At 34.6% G+C, this 19048-nt stretch overlaps 2 protein-coding genes across 2 annotated transcripts; both read left to right on the top strand.

Annotated features, from left to right (window-relative positions):
- The first annotated feature begins 10235 nt into the window (after positions 1-10235).
- LOC125650952 (uncharacterized) lies at positions 10236-11623 on the top strand. Its single transcript, XM_048879532.2, has 4 exons — positions 10236-10466; positions 10620-10829; positions 11193-11346; positions 11488-11623. The coding sequence occupies exons 1-4, from the start codon at positions 10236-10238 to the stop codon at positions 11607-11609; spliced, it is 717 nt and encodes a 238-aa protein (XP_048735489.2). The 3' UTR covers positions 11610-11623.
- A 2551-nt stretch (positions 11624-14174) lies between these two features.
- On the top strand, positions 14175-18529 carry LOC125650947 (putative amine oxidase [copper-containing]). The gene is made up of 3 exons (XM_048879525.2): positions 14175-14265; positions 14346-16416; positions 18084-18529. The coding sequence occupies exons 2-3, from the start codon at positions 14350-14352 to the stop codon at positions 18387-18389; spliced, it is 2373 nt and encodes a 790-aa protein (XP_048735482.2). The 5' UTR covers positions 14175-14265; positions 14346-14349; the 3' UTR covers positions 18390-18529.
- The last annotated feature ends 519 nt before the right edge of the window (positions 18530-19048 follow it).

Raw genomic sequence — 19048 nt, 5'->3', positions numbered from 1 at the left:
AAATTAGAATTTAGTGCTTGTATCATATGCAGTCCAATGACTGGAGTGGAATTTCTAAATTTGATGGATGGAAACAATTTCCTCTCATGCAAATCGTGAGATTACAATAGAGAACATGCAATATAATCAGCAGACAATAGTAAAATGCTCGGATTTATTACCCATGTACAAACTCTTACCGATAGTGAAAAAAAATCTAAATTCATCATCAGAAAGTAATATTTCAAATTCAACAAAAGATGTCATCGAAAACGTGATGTGATATCACGGAACCTTGCAGTTCTAAGTGAAGCTGAAACAAATATGGTACAGAAGTAACGTAATAAATCTAAAAAAGGAAGCGTTTTAGTGTAATACAGAAACAGATAATGAGTGGGAAGCGAGAGCGAGATGTAGATTTGGCTAAAAATGTTAATGTTCTGTAAAAGATCCTAACATGACCTTCTTCATCACAGAGAAATGTTAAAAACTTTTCTTCGTCCGAATTATCCCACTTTGACCGTAACTATGGCAAACATCCAGTAAATACAATTCACACAAGTAAAATAAGATTCGAATTCATTTCATTTAGAATCATATCGGAGAAGAAATAAATCTTAATGTGGCCGTCAACTCGACATCTAGATATATCGATGACGTTTATCTGATTTTGACTACGGATAACTCCGTTTACCTGATCAGGATATGGGGCTCACGGCGGGTGTGACGGATCAACAGGGGATGCTTATTCCTCCTAGGCACCTGATCCCACCTCTGGTGTGCCCGGGGTCCGTGTTTGCCCAAATGTATATTTGTATTGCTTATAGGAGTTATGAGATTGATCACTGTTCGTTATCATCACCTTGCACCTATCAATAATACTTATTTTCACTCATATGTCGATTCATTATATCCCAGCGAACGTTTGTCGTCGTCGTTGGCGTTGTAAACTTTTATTCTTCTTTCACGGGACAATTTTCAACCAAACTTGGTACAAAGTATTCTTGGACGAAGAACATTGAAGTATGTTCAAAGGTAGGGTCATCTCGCCTTCCAATGGGGAGATCATAAAAAACAAACATAGCATGGGGCTATTTAAAGATCTTCTCGAGAACTACAGGGCCCGAAAGATGCAACTTACTACCAGTATCTGAAAGCTTCCAAGCATAATGGAAATTCAAGTTTCTCCAAACTATGGCCTCCAAGGGTATGGTGGAACTACAATAGGAGATTAAAGTTTTACATGGGATACATAGGGAAAAAATTAAAATCTCAAAAAACAGAAGAGTCAATGTTAATCATATTGATAAGCTAACATCTCTAGGTAATTGAGATTCAAGTTTGGGGGGGGGTCCATAATAGGGAAATAAAGTTTTACATGGGGAACATATATCGGGGGAAACTTTATCATGTTTTTCTCAAGAGCAACAGGAACATTATTATCCTGCCTCTGATATAAATCTTGAAATTTCATTGGCTAAAGCCAATAATATATACATGTACAAAGATATCATGTCTTCCACTTGTTTTACTGACCACACATGTGTACTATGACGTCGTGAGAATACTTACGCCTTGTCACTGGAAATTAGTCAGCGCATATCATGACGTCATAGTTAAGAACATTTTAAGATACTATTGATAAATGAATTTTTGAACTTACAATTTCTTGAAAAACTTTTTTTTAATCCGTTGTTGTTAATTTAAATGTTGCGGCCATTTTTTGAATTGTTGCACATTTGATAAGGCCAAAAAAACCAATAAGTGTGTTAGGGTCAGGGGTCTGCAATTTTGTTGTTGTTGTTCTTTTCTTTTCTTTTTTTGTTGCTTTTTTTTAATAGTAGACATTTTTTTTTATTCATATGAAGCAGAATTTATTCAAAAACTTCTACGTGAGAAGAAAAAATCTCTCGCTGTGACCTTCAATTCGACATTTAGATATATCGATGACGTTTTGTCTATTAACAATGATAGCTTTCATTCATATGTCGATTTGATATATCCCTGTGAGCTCGAAATAAAGGACACCATAGAGTCGTCCACTTCTGCTTCATACTTAGATATTTTATTGAAAGTAGACATTAACGGCAAACTGACAACTCAACTGTATGACAAACGGGATGATTTCAGCTTCTCCATCGTCAACTTCCCATATTTCTGTAGCAATATTCCATTATCACCTGCATATGGTGTTTATATATCTCAACTGATTCGATATGCAAGAGCTTGTTCTGCGTATAGTCAGTTTTTAAATCAAGGTAAGCTACTGACAAACAAGTTGATGGTACAGGGGTTTCAACAGCCTCGATTGAAGTCAGCATTTCGCAAATTCTATGGTCGTTATAACGATTTAGTTCGTCAATACAACCGATCATTTGGTCAAATGCTATCTGACGTGTTTCATACCGATTGTTAAGCCGTTCTTGGCGCGCTGATTTTGACTGCAGATAACTCCGTTTACCTGAACAGCATATAGGGCTCACGGTGGGTGTGACCGGTCAACAGGGGATGCTTACTCCTCCTAGGCACCTGATCCCACCTCTGGTGTGTCCAGGGGTCCGTGTTTGCTCAACTATCTATTTTGTATTGTTTGTAGGAGTTATGAGATTGATCACTGTTCGTTATCTTCACCTTTCTTTTACGACTAGTAAGGGGTACTGAAGACCTATTCCGTTAAACATCTAAATATGACGATCGGTCGCGGTAACTTAGTGATAGAGCGTTCGCGTCGTAACTGAGAGGTCGTGAGTTCGAGCAACATTTGTGCCATGGCCGCGTCAAACCTAAGACGTTAAAATAGGTAGTGATTGCTCCATCGCCAATCGCTCGGCATTTAAAAGTGAGAATCATAGGTCTTTTGGATATGACTTTGAAAACGGAGGTCCCGTGTCGCGACAGGCGTTGGCATGCTACAGAACCGTTTACCTGATCAGGATATAGGGCTCACGGCGGGTGTGACCGGTCAACAGGGGATGCTTACTCCTCCTAGGCACCTGATCCCACCTGTGGTGTGTCCAGGGGTCCGTGTTTGCCCAACTATCTATTTTGTATTGCTTGTAATAGTTATGAGATTGATCACTGTTCGTTATCTTCACCTTGCACATTGCCTTGTATCACTGGGAAAGAAACTTGTACACGATGCATATATTTGTGAATACTGACATGTAGCATCAAGTGTTCAGTATTGGGTAAAATACTAAAATAAACCATAAAAAAAATGACATTTTGACAACTGATTTTACCCTATTTAATACATGATTGCATGTATATTTGTGTTAATCTACTTGCAGAAAACCATTCTCTCACCAGAGGGCGCGTTACGCAAGCTTCACATACAGTGTAGTGCGAGGGGCGCATGGAACTCTGGGTAGAAAATGGCAGAAAACAGGTACGACGCCATTTTGAAAATTTCCGATAATTTGAATGGCGAACCCGAGCTTAATAGATTTGGTTGTTTTTTTTTTTTTTGTTTTTTTTTTTATTGTATCTTGCTTAACGTCTCGCTCGAGAATTTTTCACTCATACGGAGACCTCACCAAGACTGGTGAAGGGCTTAAAATTTAGGCCTATGCTCGACGCTTACGGCCATTGAGCAGTGAGGGTTCTTTAGCATGCCTCACCTACTGTGACACGGGACATCCGTTTTTAAGGTCATCTCCAAGGACCCGTGACATTCACACCTGATGCCGAGCGTTTGGCGATGGAACTGTCACTACCCGTTTTAACGACTTGGGTCTGTCCCGGCCAGGATTCGAACCCCGGCCTACCGCATTTTTTTATTTGAGAAACAAAGTACGTAACTTAAGGATTGGAATTTATCCGAAAAATTAAGGTCTGGAGAAAAAATCAGGGTCAATCGTTTAACCGGAAACACGCCTTTTTGGCCTAAAGAATATCGTATTGCAGTCATTTATTATTATCGGCCGCCAGGATGCGGGCGATTATATGTTATGGTTTTGGAAAGGTGACATGATTTACTGCGGGCCTATATTAAAAAAAATAATTTATAGACCCGCAGTAAATTACCAATGTTATACCATAAATTCTTTTTATCAGAATTAAACAAGAAACATACATGACCTCTATTTATAGATTTATTTTTACTTAACTGCATTCAATATATATAGATCTCGAGCTTTTTTTATCATTGATATCGGGATCAGTATATGGAATTTGTTAAAGCGGGCTATTTATTTTCGTTCTGAAGAAAATAATTAAATTTTTTGTTTTAATTCAAGTGATTAAATAACATCTTTTTATGTGAGAAAGTAATCCAATTGTTACCCTTTTCTTATATGGATTATGTGATATTTTACATCTAAAATATTCATACGGTACGTTTCAAACGCCAACGATGCAATTTCATCGGGATTGAGAATCCGTTATCATCATTAAGCACGAGGAAATTTCCCGCCAGTTCATCAAAAGGACGAAGAACAACAAAGAACTTTTTCCTGAAGACAAAACTGAAACAGAATGGTAAGAAGTTTATTTGCAAATTGCAAGCACAAATTTCAAGGGTTGTAAGCAATTTCAGCAGTATAATGGTGTACAGTGTACCGCAATTGTATTGGTCGCTTTGTTGATGTTTGCGAAATATAGCCCAGGTGTAAGGGATATTAGTGTTACGGATTTGAATGAAACAATACATCATGGCACAGACCTGTATAGATACATTCATTCAGTTAGCAATGTGAATGGATATTTATCACATAGGGAATTGCCATCAAATGTATCAGGTTGGACGGGAGGATTGACTGGTGAAATATCTTACTTTTATGATCTGTATTTCGGACCAGTCACTGGAACAGCACTACAAAAATTCGATCAGTTAACATTCGATTCTGCATGTTATGAAGCAGTACAATTGTCATCTTATCTACTGGTCACTTTTGGAGACAGTTCTGTTGCAGTTTATGTCCATTCTGACACTGAGTTAATTTACATGTTTGACTTTCATCAACGAAATAGATATGGGTTCCCTGATCCCAGTGGGTTAGGTGTATTACTTACATTTTCTGATACAGATGAATTCTTAACGTATATTCATACAGTGTGCAGTGAAAAAGAGTATGAGATGACATCAATTCATTTTCCGTATTGGTTGTCGCCCCCAAATACTAAAAAGACATGCAATGATAGGAAAAATACATGTAGTAAGCATGAAATAACTCTGAATGATTCTGATAGGGGAAATTACACAAGCTTTGTAAATAAAACTAAGGGAAACATGAATTCTCAGTGTGGTAATGACTGTTTGAAATTCCACACTTATGTGAAGAAAATTGGTCAAAATAAATCTAAGAAAAAGAAGAGAAGAAAGAGTCTAGATTTCAAATTGAATAACTTGAGTGATAAAATGAGCATGCAAGATGGTAAGGATACCGATATATTTTGTAATTTTGAAATGGATGATCTGGAATCAGGGTCGCCATATGTGAACGACTTTTGTGTCGTAAATAGTAGCAATGTTAGAGTAAACTATTTGCTAGATGTAAATCATATTTCTGATTATGAACTAGCAATAAGGGAGAGGCCAGTGTATTGGTGTCATAGTTGTGAGAGATTTTTATTTAAGGATCAGATTTACCACATAACAAGTGAAAGGTTTTTGAATGGTACGTATTACAGTAAAAGCACAAATTTGTGCAATACATGTTACAGACAAATTGGGAGAGGAAAGACACCCTATCTTTCATCTCGGGGTAATTCATTGCATATTGACACCATCCCTCCACAATTAAATATTTTGAATACAATTGAGAAAAGATTAATTGCCCTTATAGAGATTTTTATGACTATCATCATTTTACCAGGAGGTCAGTTTGCTCAGAAAGGTTTAGCTTTACATTTACCTTCTGATATTCAGAATGTTGCAAGCCAGCTGCCACATTCTCCGGAAAATTCTAGTTTTCTCTCAGTGAAGTTCCTTCACAATGCATATACTACAGCTGATGATTATAAACACAGAATGTCAGGAAAACATTTAAGAAATGCATTAATGTGGTTGAAACATTTTAATCCCTTATATAAAAATATCAACTTTGAAAAAGATATTGCTGATGAAGGTAATTACATTAGTATGGAAATAAGTGATGAACGTGAGGGCTTCGATGAAATTGTAGAAAACCTGGAATTCAGCACAATGACACCATTAGATTCCAATATTCCAGATCTTTCAATCAAAAGATACATATGTGATGGTGTTATTGAAGTTCCAAGTATAAAAGACAAACCCGTTGATATATATGAAATGTTTCAGGGTGAAAAGAAAGCATTCCCTTGGTTATTTCCAAAGGGACAGTTTGGATTTTTACATGATAGGCCCCAGAAACTGTCACTTTCAATGTATATTAAAAATCGCATATACAATTACAAAGTTTTTTTCAGAAAAAATATTACATACTTACTTCATTCTGCAGTAGCTATAGATTTGTCACATTTGAAGTCAGAAATAAACATCAACATGCGTATAAAACAAAATAATGCAAATTCAGTTACAGCAGGGGATCTAAGAAGTTGTACACAAAATTCAACAATTTTGCAAAATTCATATATGTTCATGAAAAACATAAGAGGAACTGTAGCCTATTTCAGAAATCACTTATATAATTTACTAGCTATGTTTAAAACATTAGGTCCACCCACAATTTTTATGACACTGTCAGCAGATGATCTGCATTGGCCTGAACTAAGTGTGGTAGTAAACAACCTGACTTTTCAAGAATCAGAGAAAACAGCAAATTGTTTTGAGGGCATGAAGCGTGACCCATTACTGACAGCTACGCATTTTGAAAGAAGGTTTAAAAATCTGAAAAAATACATAATTGATGGCAATCATAAACCTTTAGGGAATGTTACTGACTATTTTGCATGGGTGGAGTTTCAGAACCGGGGAAGTCCCCACAGACACATGTTTTTTGGGTTAACAACATTGCCCAAAATGCAACCGAACAGGATCTTCTAAAATACATAAATGCAACTATCTGGTCATGTATACCTAGTAGTGGAGAAGACCCTGAATTGAATAGATTAGTTTGCAAGTTACAAACACATTCTCATACAACCTACTGTTCCAAAGGATTTAAATCATCATGTAGATTTGGATTTCCAAAATCTGTTCGTATTAAAACAAAAATATTTGGGAACATTGATTTTTCTCACAGAAATAAAGGTCGATTTTATGAAACAAAGCGTAAATTGAATGAGACGATGATTAATAGTTACAATCCTATGACTTTAAGGCACTGAAGAGCAAATATGGACATCCAGAAGCTGCTGCATATTATGTCTGTAATTATATTTGCAAATCAGAGCCTGATGAACTTAAAACAGCTTTAGGAAATCTAATACATCAAGTTTTCAAAGAAAATCCTTCAATACCTAGGTATCAGTGTTTATTGAAAATAGGTCTATGTGTATTGCGTCACCGTAGATTAAGCTCTCAAGAAGCTGCATACAGGATTAGTAATTTAAACTTGATCCACACAAGTAGAAAGTTTGTTTTCATTAATACTATGTTGCCCAGTAAACGATTTAAGTTACTAAAAAGTAAGAAAGAATTGGACAATTTTCCTGATGATTCAGTAGAAATTTTTCATACAAATGTGCTTGATTACTATCGAGCAAGACCCACTATGCTTGAGGACATTTCTTTTTACTATTTCAGTGCGTGGTATGAGAAGGCATCATAACCTACTTTAAAGTGTCGTTTAGAAAGAATTTACATAGAAAAATATGATATTTGGATGAAGAAAAATATTAAGTGTATAGTTGTACGCTTTCCCAATTTTTCAACAAATAGTGAAGAATACTTTTACTCAATGTTGCTGCTCTTACTTCCATATAGGTGTGAGAAACCTTTCAGTAATTACAAAGAGGCTTTTATCAACAAAAACAGATATTTTAATTCTACTGTCAATCACACATATTTTTCTTTTTCTGTACAGGTAGAAAATTCTATGAGAAGGATAGCAATGCTTGAACAAACTAACCAATGTAACGAAGAATCAGAAATTGATTAATCAACTGAAACTTTAGCTATAAAGGAAGAAATAATAGCAAAATCACTAAAAAAAAATTCACACATGAAAATACAGATAAAGAAATGGGTGTTCAAAATCACATGTGGCTACATGATGAAAATTGTGAACAAGATTAGCTGCACGCTCATTCAATGTATTGTTCAATGTCAATGGAAGAATTTAGAAAGAGCATTGAACAGCTTTCTTCATCTCAACTCAGTGTTATTAATTACATTAAAAAATCCTATGATGAAAATAAGTTGCCTTTGCATTTATTCATCACTGGTGGTGCTGGTGTTGGGAAAACCTTCACAACGAAAGTAGTGATAGCTTATCTTCAGTTGTTCTGTTCATCAATGTTGAATACAAGCCCTGTTGTTGTATGTGCTCCAACAGGTAGGCTGCTACTAACATCAATGGCCAAACTGTGCATTCTCTTTTCAAAATTCCGGTAGCAAAACATTTAACATATAGTAGTTTAACAGGTTTTGCTTTGAAAAAGTTGAGGGATTACTTTCAAACTATCCATACAATTATTATTGATGAAATACGTATGGTTAGTAGTGACTTATTTTCTTTTATAAGTAGAAGGTTATCAGAAATAAAAAAATAATGAACTACCATTTGGTGGTTGCAGTGTAATAGTAATAGGTGATTTTTTTCAGTTGAGGCCTGTGCAAGGTACTTTTGTTTTTACAAACAGTTTACTTTGGCATTTATTTTACCCAATGTTTTTAGAAGATAATATGAGACAGAACATTTTATTCACTGTTGAACAGAGTGCGGTATGGAATGATAAATCAGTCAGATGAACAGTTATTAAAAACAAGGCTAATACTTCCTTGTGAAAAAAATATTCTGCATGTGTTTCCAACTAGAAGCAAAGTAAACTGTCACAATACAATGAAATTAAACGAGTTGGGTAATAATGTTATAACACGAATTGATGCATTTCACTTCTTTTCACAAGAAGATAAAAATGCTTTCGGAGAAGTAGAACAGCATCTAATACCTGTAAATAATAGGTCTGCAGGAGGACTTCAGAATGTACTTAAAATATGTAAAGGTGCTAGAGTTATGTTAATAAGAAATATTCAAACAGACAGAGGTTTAGTAAATGGTGCTATTGGTACAGTATCTGAAATTGGCACCATTTCGCAAGAATTGAGTAATCCATCAATTATATATGTAAGATTTGATGATCCAAAAGTTGGAAGGATTCAGATTAACAATCAACATATTGATCAAAGTGATATAGCAATAAATCCTGTTGAACATCACTTTGTGTATCAAGGACGTCACATCATTAGGAGACAGTTTCCTCTAATCCTTGCATGGGCATCAACCATTCATAAAGTAATGGGGATATCAATTGATTCTGCTGTAATTGATATAGGATAAGACATTTTTGACAGAGGGATGGCTTATGTAGCTCTCAGTAGGGTACGCAGCTTAAATGGTCTGTTCCTGACAGGATTTAATCCCTCAAAAAATCAAGCTTATGAAACTGTTATTGAAGAATATTGTAGATTAAAAAGGTTAAAAAAGAATATGACAATGAAAAGTAAATTCTTCATGATATAACAAAGTTGTCAATGATAGACTTGTTTGTAACAGTTGACTGTATTTCACATGTACACATATTGGTAGTATTCACAACTGAATAATTAGCTGTAGATTAAAAGTGCATTAGCATATTTGCCACAAGAGTCAATTTTTTTAATGGATTTTCTTTATCAGATAAAATAGTATTTAATTTTTATGAATACATTGTGGTTTATTGTAATGCATTTTCCATAATTGAATGTCAGTTTTGTTTTTTCTGTTTTATGTTCACATGAAAAACATCAGAGATTTTGTTTCATAGATTAATACTTTATATGAAAATATTTACAGAAAAGTTATACTTTTTATGAAAATATTTACAGAAAAGTACATAAAGTTTGCTGAGTTAAAATTATGGAAACAAATGCATGAGTGTTTAACATTTGATATCAATGATTTTCTGTTTATATTAAAGATAAATTTCACAATTTGAATGAAACAAGGATTTATTTTACATTTTAGGCAACTGCACAAGACACATTAGAGTTTATGGTATTGAAAAAGTCAAAGACAATATTGTCTTATAGGAATAAACAATCAGAAAGGGAAATGACATACTTCAACATTATAGCTGCTAAAGGACATGACATTTATTATGGAAGAATTTATTTGAAAAACCGGTTCCAAATGATACAAGAGGGAACAAGCTTCAAATTTTCAAACATTATTTCAAAAGGTGAAAACACATTTTGGGCAGGCAGCAATACTTCAATTAGTTACTGTGCAGTTGTTGAAACTGCAGTAGATTCAGCTACTTTGTGTCTCCCTGAAAAAGAACCTGCAGAAGGAATCCAAAAGCCTTTCAAAGATGCCTTGGTTTCTCCAAACAAATCTACAGTAACAGGAAAAGTTGCCAAGGTACTAAACTGAAAATAATAACCAAGTCAAATGCTAGTGTTTCTTGAAAAAGTAGTTCCAAATGTTTTCCATAATTATCACTTTATAGCCATTTTACAGGATAGGAAATTCAAGACCTCAATTTTTTTATTTATTGATTTTTATTCTTTTCAGGTATCTCCTTTACATATGAGAATGCAAGGGACCTTGCCTGTCAAAGCACTCCTTCTGAAAGATGTAACAGCCAAAGCAAAAGTCTGCCTTTTTGGAGATAATGCCTCAAGTAACTATGCTAGAGGAGATGTTGTACAAGTGGCAGCAGTTTTTCCTAAAACATTTCAAAACCAGAAACAATTAACAACATCCCCCATCTCTAAATGCCAGGTATGTTAATTTATAGATATTGCATGAAGTTGAAAGAAACATTGAAATTTGAACCTCGACTACATTTAATGTTTATTATTTTGTGCTGAATGTTTTATGCAAATACATAGAATGGTGAACCATGAGCACATAAATTCTGTGCTGCCAATATTTTTCAAATATTACATATTGATTGTTATATTCTATCAAGCATAGTTTTATCAGAAAGTAATAGTGTTTTTAGCAAATATTCCTTGATGAATCTCAATCACCTTCAACTAATTTACGTGAAATTATATTATCCATTTTTATGAAATAACTGACATCTTTGTAGATATTTTACATGTAATTAACCCATTCCTACTTACAAATGCTTATTTCTAGTTCTTATCAGACATGCCCGAAATCATAATAAATCAAGACGATGAGGAGACTGCAGACCCCGATTTTGAAGAACCTTTAGATGTAGAAGAAATGCACGAAATCACCTTGACAGATTTCATGGATGTTGATAACTACAAATGTTGCAGTGCCAAAGGTACATATCTTGAAATAAAAGATATTTCAAAGGACAATTTAAAATTAAGCTCATATTTTCGGAAACATTTTTTCCCCCTAAAAAGTATATCTTAATATTCAGTATAATTCTCATACATGTATTTTACATTGATTTGTTTAGCCTGTCGACAAAAGAAGTACCAGGGAGGAAAGTGCCCCATCTGTAACAGGACAGACTCAATCATGTTTTCGTTCAGAGTCAATTTCCTTTACTCCACTGAAAAAGAAAAGGATAAAAAATAGCCTTATTCCCTTCCACACTGGAAAATATTCTCCAGGAAACAATGGAAGTAAATTCTGCAAATGACATGATTGAGTATCTTGTGCCCAAACTACCTATTCATTTTAAGGGATGCATCAATGCAGCTAATTCAATTTATAACATTCAGATGTGAACTATCTAATAATGGGTACATATTTTCCTTCGTAATTCATTTTAAGCAAGTTTGCAGCTATGTTATGACTCGTTTACCTTAAATGCAGAAGCTAGATGACTTGGGAAGTTATTATTTTCATCAGCGTTCTGTGTTGTTGTTTTCATTCAGTTGAATTTTAAATGTCATATTTTTCTCTACCCGAGGCTTGTCAAGGTGTTTCAGTCAATATCATTCAACAAATTCATACATGTATGACTTGCATATTAAATTCTATTTAGATTTAAATAGTTCGTACCACCTGTCAGTATCAATCAACAAATTTATATGGTCATTTAAATATTAAATTGTATTTTGGTTATAACATTTTGTACTACCTAAATTTCCTCTACATTTGCAATATGCATACTCGATCATTTTTATACATGTATGTATACAAAATTTGAATACTGAATTTACTTGTGCAATATTATTTTGCAGAATTACAAACTTCTATAGATGCCATTTTGAAGTTACATTTAACATTGTATTGACACTTTTTTGGATCATAAGCAATTCAACTGTGTTACTTAAGGTTGATCGATTCTCATGTGATGTCATAGGTTTTTGCAAAATCTTTATATAAATAAATTTTGTGCATGATAGAAATATATCTTTTAGAGGAATTTATTCACTGAATAAAATAAAAAAAAAATTGGTAAACTTTTGATACTAAAAAGTTTTTATTTTCCATAGATAATCAATTATTTATAATTTTAAAAATGTTGTCAAGGGCAATAACTCTTATGCTGGAATTTCCTCTACTGCATGTCTATGATACAATGATTTCCCTATTATCCACAAGTAATTTTCATACATCTATGAATTAGCAGTTTTCTTACACTGTTGACATTTAAAATCTGTCATTCCAACAAGTTTTTATTAATTTTCATTATTCTGTTTAACGAAAATGTGTGATTATTTTATGTTGATATATACTTCTGTTTTTGTATAACTGACATCTTTAAAAGGGTGACGACATATACATTTTCTTTGGTTATTGATTAAATTAAACTATATCGAGTGGAAATTAATACAGTTTTTCCACTTTTAACCATTAATATTGATAAACCACATGAGGATCGATCCACCTTAACATGTAGCTCAGAATGCTAACTGTTCATCATCAACATAGTTTAAATTTCTGAAATATACCTGATATGAGGATGCTTTCTTACAAAAGAAAAATGAGCAGGAATTTTTTTTTCAGGTCATATTTTCAACTGCAGTTTTTTTATGTTTATTTTTGCTTAATTTGTAAACAAAAGAGTAATTGCTTTATTTTATTTTACAAAGACATTGTCTTACAACATCTTGGAACCATATTTTTTCACATGTATAATAAAGTTATATATATTTTTAATTGGCAAATGAAAATTGAACTTTATTTAACATTTTGTTGAGAATGCTACCTTTATGCTCTTTTTTAAATTTGTCAAAAAATGCAAAATAGCCTTTTTAAAAATGTTTTTCATGATTAAATACATTTTACAAATATGTTCTTTTTATTTGTATGGAGATGGAGCCGCGTAATGGAAAGTGCATATTCTGCTAGGAAGCAGAACTGTGAATGACTTACTGTAGAGACAGTATGCTTCAATATGGATATACATATATAAATATTTCTACATGGTTTGCCTTTTAAAGTACATTTAATGAAGACTTTTGATGCTTGTATAATAGCCTTGGATGGAAACCAGAAAGTTGCGGCCGAATTTGACGCTTGCGTCAATAAGTTTTCTTGTTTATCATTGTTGTACATTTAATAAAGCTTCAAATATGAATAATGTCAATATGCCTTTAATTAATGTGAAGGTAAAATCATCAACAGGATAAATTCGTCATGTAGACACAGGAGTAATAGCGAAATATATGGGGTCCTTGAAAAAATTGTACTCGCCTTACACCGTGCCCAATAAGGGAGGCACAGGTGGGGCTTCATTAAGGCATCTAGGAAAAATTGTTAAAACTCTTATTCTCATGAGCAGCAGGACGATGATTAGTCATATTGCAATGCATCATCTTCATGTAGTGCAACTTTTAGCCACAGTCGGGATTCAAAGTTTTAAGTGGGAATATACGAGGGAAATTTTAAAACCATTTTCTAAAAATAAATCATCATTCCGAGTATTCAGGTCTTATTAACTAAGCACTTTAAGAGCATTCTTAGGAGCATTAATGACTTTGAATAATAGGTCATCTAAACGTTTTACGAAATCACCTCATACTCATTGTTGAATTAAAAATTAAAAATAAAAACCACACAGTAAACATGCTTTTTATGGGGTAAAATATGCTACTGCTTATATTGGTATTAAAAATATGCATTGTGCATTTCTCTTTGCTACTTAACGCACATTTGGAATGTCATTTCCACAAAATACACATAAATGTCATTGTAATAGGTTTAACATTTTCAAAACATTGACATAAGAGGACAGCTCCACATCCAAACTAGGACGACTCGAGAGTGAAAACAGATGCATGTATGTATAAAACTTTTCATTCTTATGTAGATGAATAAGGTTAGTATATATCCTTTCATTAATTATTAATTTTAATTCAGATTAATGGACAAGGAAAAGGAAGACGGGACACGCAAAGTCCATAAAGTCTGGAAACACCTTACCTATACCCTTGGTATATTTTGTTTGGTGCTCGTAATTGTGATTGCAGTAATTATTGTAATGATGATCAATAGGAAGGAGTCCGATGATATCTTAGAATGCTATGGACTTCCCGCCTCTGGTGCTATAGATTTAACAGAGCCAGATTTTCCACATGTTTTTCATGATTTAACCAGAAAAGAAATCCAAACTATTCTGCACTTCATGTTCTCTCAGAAAGAATTAAATTTAACTGACCCTGAAGAAACAACCATCGCTTCAAACTACATCTACTCGGTGGAGTTGATTTTGCCGGAGAAAAAGGATGTTATTCAGCCCTATCCCGAAACCAGAGTAAAAAGGCAAGCAATGGTCACTGTATTCCACGGGGGCAAAGCAAACCCTGATATTAGGGAATACTATGTAGATATAACAACGTCATCACCACAATTAACTTTGTCAAGAAAACCAGTTCCTTTCTCCTTTCGACCGTATTCATTTCCAGAATATGACATCGCTTCGAAGATACTAAAAGAGGAATTGGAAAGAAATGTCGGAGATATTCTAAAAGAAAGTTTCGACGGATCATTCACGAACTGTGGGAATAAGTGTTTAGGGTACTTTTGGTCTGTGCCATATCCTGCAAAAACTGCAGGCATACGTGAAAAGGATTATCGTGGTTTCTGGTATCCACTGATGCAGCTGAAAGAACCCGTCCATCTACATCCAGTTGATTTCATTGTCTTGTTGAGAATGGATGGAACCTCTAAGCCGAAAACCAGCGCCGTTTGGTATAACAACAAGTTGTTTGATTCGCTACAAAGTTTTAAGGAAAAATGGAACAATGGAGAGGTAAATAAGATCCGCGTTGATTTCCCAACATCACATACCCACCATGAAGTCTTTCCAGAATACCCTCAAAGACCACCTATTGAAGTCGAACCAGACGGAAAACGTTACACCATCAAAGACAAAATGGTTACATACATGAACTGGAACTTTAAGTTCGGAATATCTCCGACTCATGGTCCCCAATTGTATCAAATCAAATTCAAAGATACCATGATTGTTTATGAAATGGGGTTACAAGAAGCATGCGTTTTTTATTCGTCAACACGTCCCGATGGAATGTTTACAAATTTCTTTGACAGTGTAGAGATGCTTGGACGGTCAATTCGTTCACTGGTTCCTGGAGTTGATTGTCCAGGGCATGCTACATTTGTTGATTCCGTCTTCATGTTGGAATTCTCAAGAGAACCTGTCACAAAAAAGAATGCAATTTGTATTTTCGAACATAATACTGGCATTCCCCTACGACGCCACCACGCACCTTATGAACCCCCATCTGGATATTACGAGGGCACACCAAGTATTGTGCTTATTCTTCGTATGATAGCAAACGTTGGTAATTATGAATATATATTTGATTTTATTTTCTATCAGAATGGTGCGTTTGAAACTAAAGTGACGTCAACGGGAAACATCATAAGTTCCGCTTTGATATCAGATAGGAAATATGGTTTTCAAGTAAATGACCAATCTATTGGAATGATACACCACCATCTGTTTCATTTCAAGGTGGACCTTGATATTGGAGATTCAATCAACAGCTATACGACCTACAACATTGAGAGCGACAGTGTTTCAAATCAGTTCTCAAGTGAGACAAATCCAAAAAAGTGGTTTCAGGAGAAAATTGTGCAGATGAATTACGCTACTGAGAGAGAAGCTGCTTATAAGTATAACTTTAGTAGCCCCAAGTACCACGTAGTATACACAGAAGACGAAGCACACAAAGACAAATTTGGTAATCGCAAGGGTTACAGAATATTACACAGAGGTATGTCTAAAAGTCTTCTACCAGAAGGTTTCGGAAATGAACCCAGTGCGTCTTGGATGAGGTACCAAATGGTTATCACAAAACGCAAAGAAAGCGAACCTTATAGCTCTTCAAAATATGCCACTTTCAATGGAGATCAACCGATTGTTGACTTCGAAGATTTTATTGGAGATGAGAATATACAAGGGGAGGTAAGAATTTAGTTTAATACATGTACCTATTGTAAGTTATTGCTGGATGGCTTTTTTTATACAATTTGTACTATATCACTTTTAAATGAATTTACATGTAGGTCGTTTCGATCACAGTTAGTTAGTATATGAAGAGCATCAAAATAGATTTATGGGTGACGATAACGAACAGTGATCAATCTCATAACTCCTATAAGCAATACAAAATAGATAGTTGGGCAAACACGGACCCCTGGACACACCAGAGGTGGGATCAGGTGCCTAGGAGGAGTAAGCATCCCCTGTTGACCGGTCACACCCGCCGTGAGCCCCATATCCTGATCAGGTAAACGGAGTTATCCGCAGTCAAAATCAGTGTGCCAAGAACGGCTTAACAATCGGTATGAAACACGTCAGACAGCATTTGACCCAATGCGAGGTTGTCTCCGATTGAAATCTCAATTTGCTCTGTTGCATTTTCTTCAGCTACATTTGTATTTATCTTTAGTTTAATGGAAAAAACCATTACATTTTATCCTCAATTAATTGTTTCAATTTAAATCTCGTTAAGTTCTTGAGAGGCTTACAAATACAAAAGCTGGTACAGTGACATGTATGTCCTCCCTGTTCAAGCCCCTGTACTGACAGATTGTGCAAGCAAGTAACCATCAAGTTATCAATCTGAGAAGCAGGGAGCGTGTTATGAATCTGAGAAGCAGAGAGGGTAAAAGTGCTCATGTAGGCTAAGCCTACTGCCCAGTTTCATCAATCCATTTATTGAATATAAAAAGTTGAAAATGAAGCTGAGAAGCACCCTGAAAATTTATTCAAAAAATAAATTACTAAATGCAACTAATGCTATATAACTATTTTCAAATTGATCTTTTTTAAATATTTAATATTGTGAAAGAAATGTGAAACTTTGTGTAGATATTTTTCCACTTGTATTTTTTAAAAAAAAAATATCTGAATCAAAATTTTCACCTGATCAATAGTCAGCTGGGAATCATTTGATTGGGCAATTCATTGCATGCAGCAATGTAGACATTCTATTTTTAATTGCTGAGATGCTAACTGATTTGCTCGACTTCTCAGGCCTTAACCTTGCATTTGAAAATGTAATAAAATAGCCTGGGCAGCCTGAGTATCAAGATTGTTGTCACCTAAAAAATTAAGTTTAAATCAAAATATTAAAGAATCATTTTGATTGTTAATTTGGGTAAAAGTTTTGGAAATAAATTTCACAACAATTGCATTCAATACATTTAACTTAATTGTTGATGATGACAAGTTTGTCCCCTAGCATAATGTTTTGCAAATAAGCAAATGTATTGGTTGTTCAACCCTATCAATCAACTCTCTCTCTCTCTCTCTCTCTCTCTCTCTCTCTCTGATGCACAAAACAGCACCTCAACAATGAAGTTCCTCTAGCAGTACCGGATCTAAGGGTGAAAAATGGTAAAATGGTAAAAAGGTCTCTTGTTTAGAAAAAAATAATTCATTGGTAAAAACAGTGAATTATGCCGACTTACCCCGGTGTGGTCCTGTGCGGGATTAACTTTCTTAGAATGTGCAATTCACTGATAAGAGTTGGAAAAACTATATCGAATCAAAATAAAGCAAACTAGATAATCATGGTGAAGATCTTTAACTAGCCCTGATAAATAATATACTTGTTTTAATACTAGGACTTGGTTGCTTGGATCACCTTAGGACTACACCACATCCCACATACAGAGGATCTTCCTGTCGTACAGACACCAGGAACTGACGTCAGCTTCTTGTTGCTGCCTTTCAACTTTTTCCACGAAGACCCAAGTATTGGAATCCGTGACAACGTCCGCATCCATTACTCTAAAACAGAAAACCCAAGGAAGTCATTGCTAGTGAAGAGGCATACAAAAACGGAGGACCTGAACTGCTTACCTCCAAAGACTTACAGTATCGAAGACCTGACAGCTGATCCCGAAGATTTCATAGATCGTCAGAATTAGTTTGGAATTGTACGTAGCTTTATATATTTTTTTCAAAATTACAATTCAATTGAATGGTATATGTGTTTACCATTTCGATTTGGTTTATATGCTTTTTTTAAATATGATTTCAGAAAATAAAGCTTCTATTAAATTGTTAACAGATTTTTGTTATCTCACTAAAAGGTAAAATACTCTTTACTAATAAATTTGGTGTTGTATGATTATCGTAATGACAGTAGTTTATGGCGGAAAAGATCCTGTCTCGGATATTGATTATGATACTATGACACCAAGTGGAAACTTACAACTAAAACAAGGCATCTGTTCCATCAGAAACCTGTTAAAGGTTATAAAAGAGCTTCTTGTAAAAACACCGGCTGCTTTGTATGGACATGAACAGTGATTTCATTTTATGAAATTCAGAAATATTAATGATTGAGACCTGTTTGGTTTGTAATGAATATATATTGGACATAATACCATGCTCATAATAAAAGAATGCTCTTCCCTTCTCCGAAACAGACCCAAGTCGTTAAAACAGGTAGCCACAGCTTCATCGCCATGGCGCTCGGCATCAGGTGTGAATGTCACGTGTCCTCGGAGATGACCTTAAAAACGGATGTCCCGTGTCACAGTAGGTGTGGCACGCTAAAAAATCCTCACTGCTCAATGGCCGT

This window comes from Ostrea edulis, chromosome 5, assembly GCF_947568905.1.
Source record: "Ostrea edulis chromosome 5, xbOstEdul1.1, whole genome shotgun sequence".
Classification (NCBI taxonomy): Eukaryota; Metazoa; Mollusca; class Bivalvia; order Ostreida; family Ostreidae; genus Ostrea; species Ostrea edulis.
This window is presented reverse-complemented; position numbering and strand designations above follow the sequence as displayed.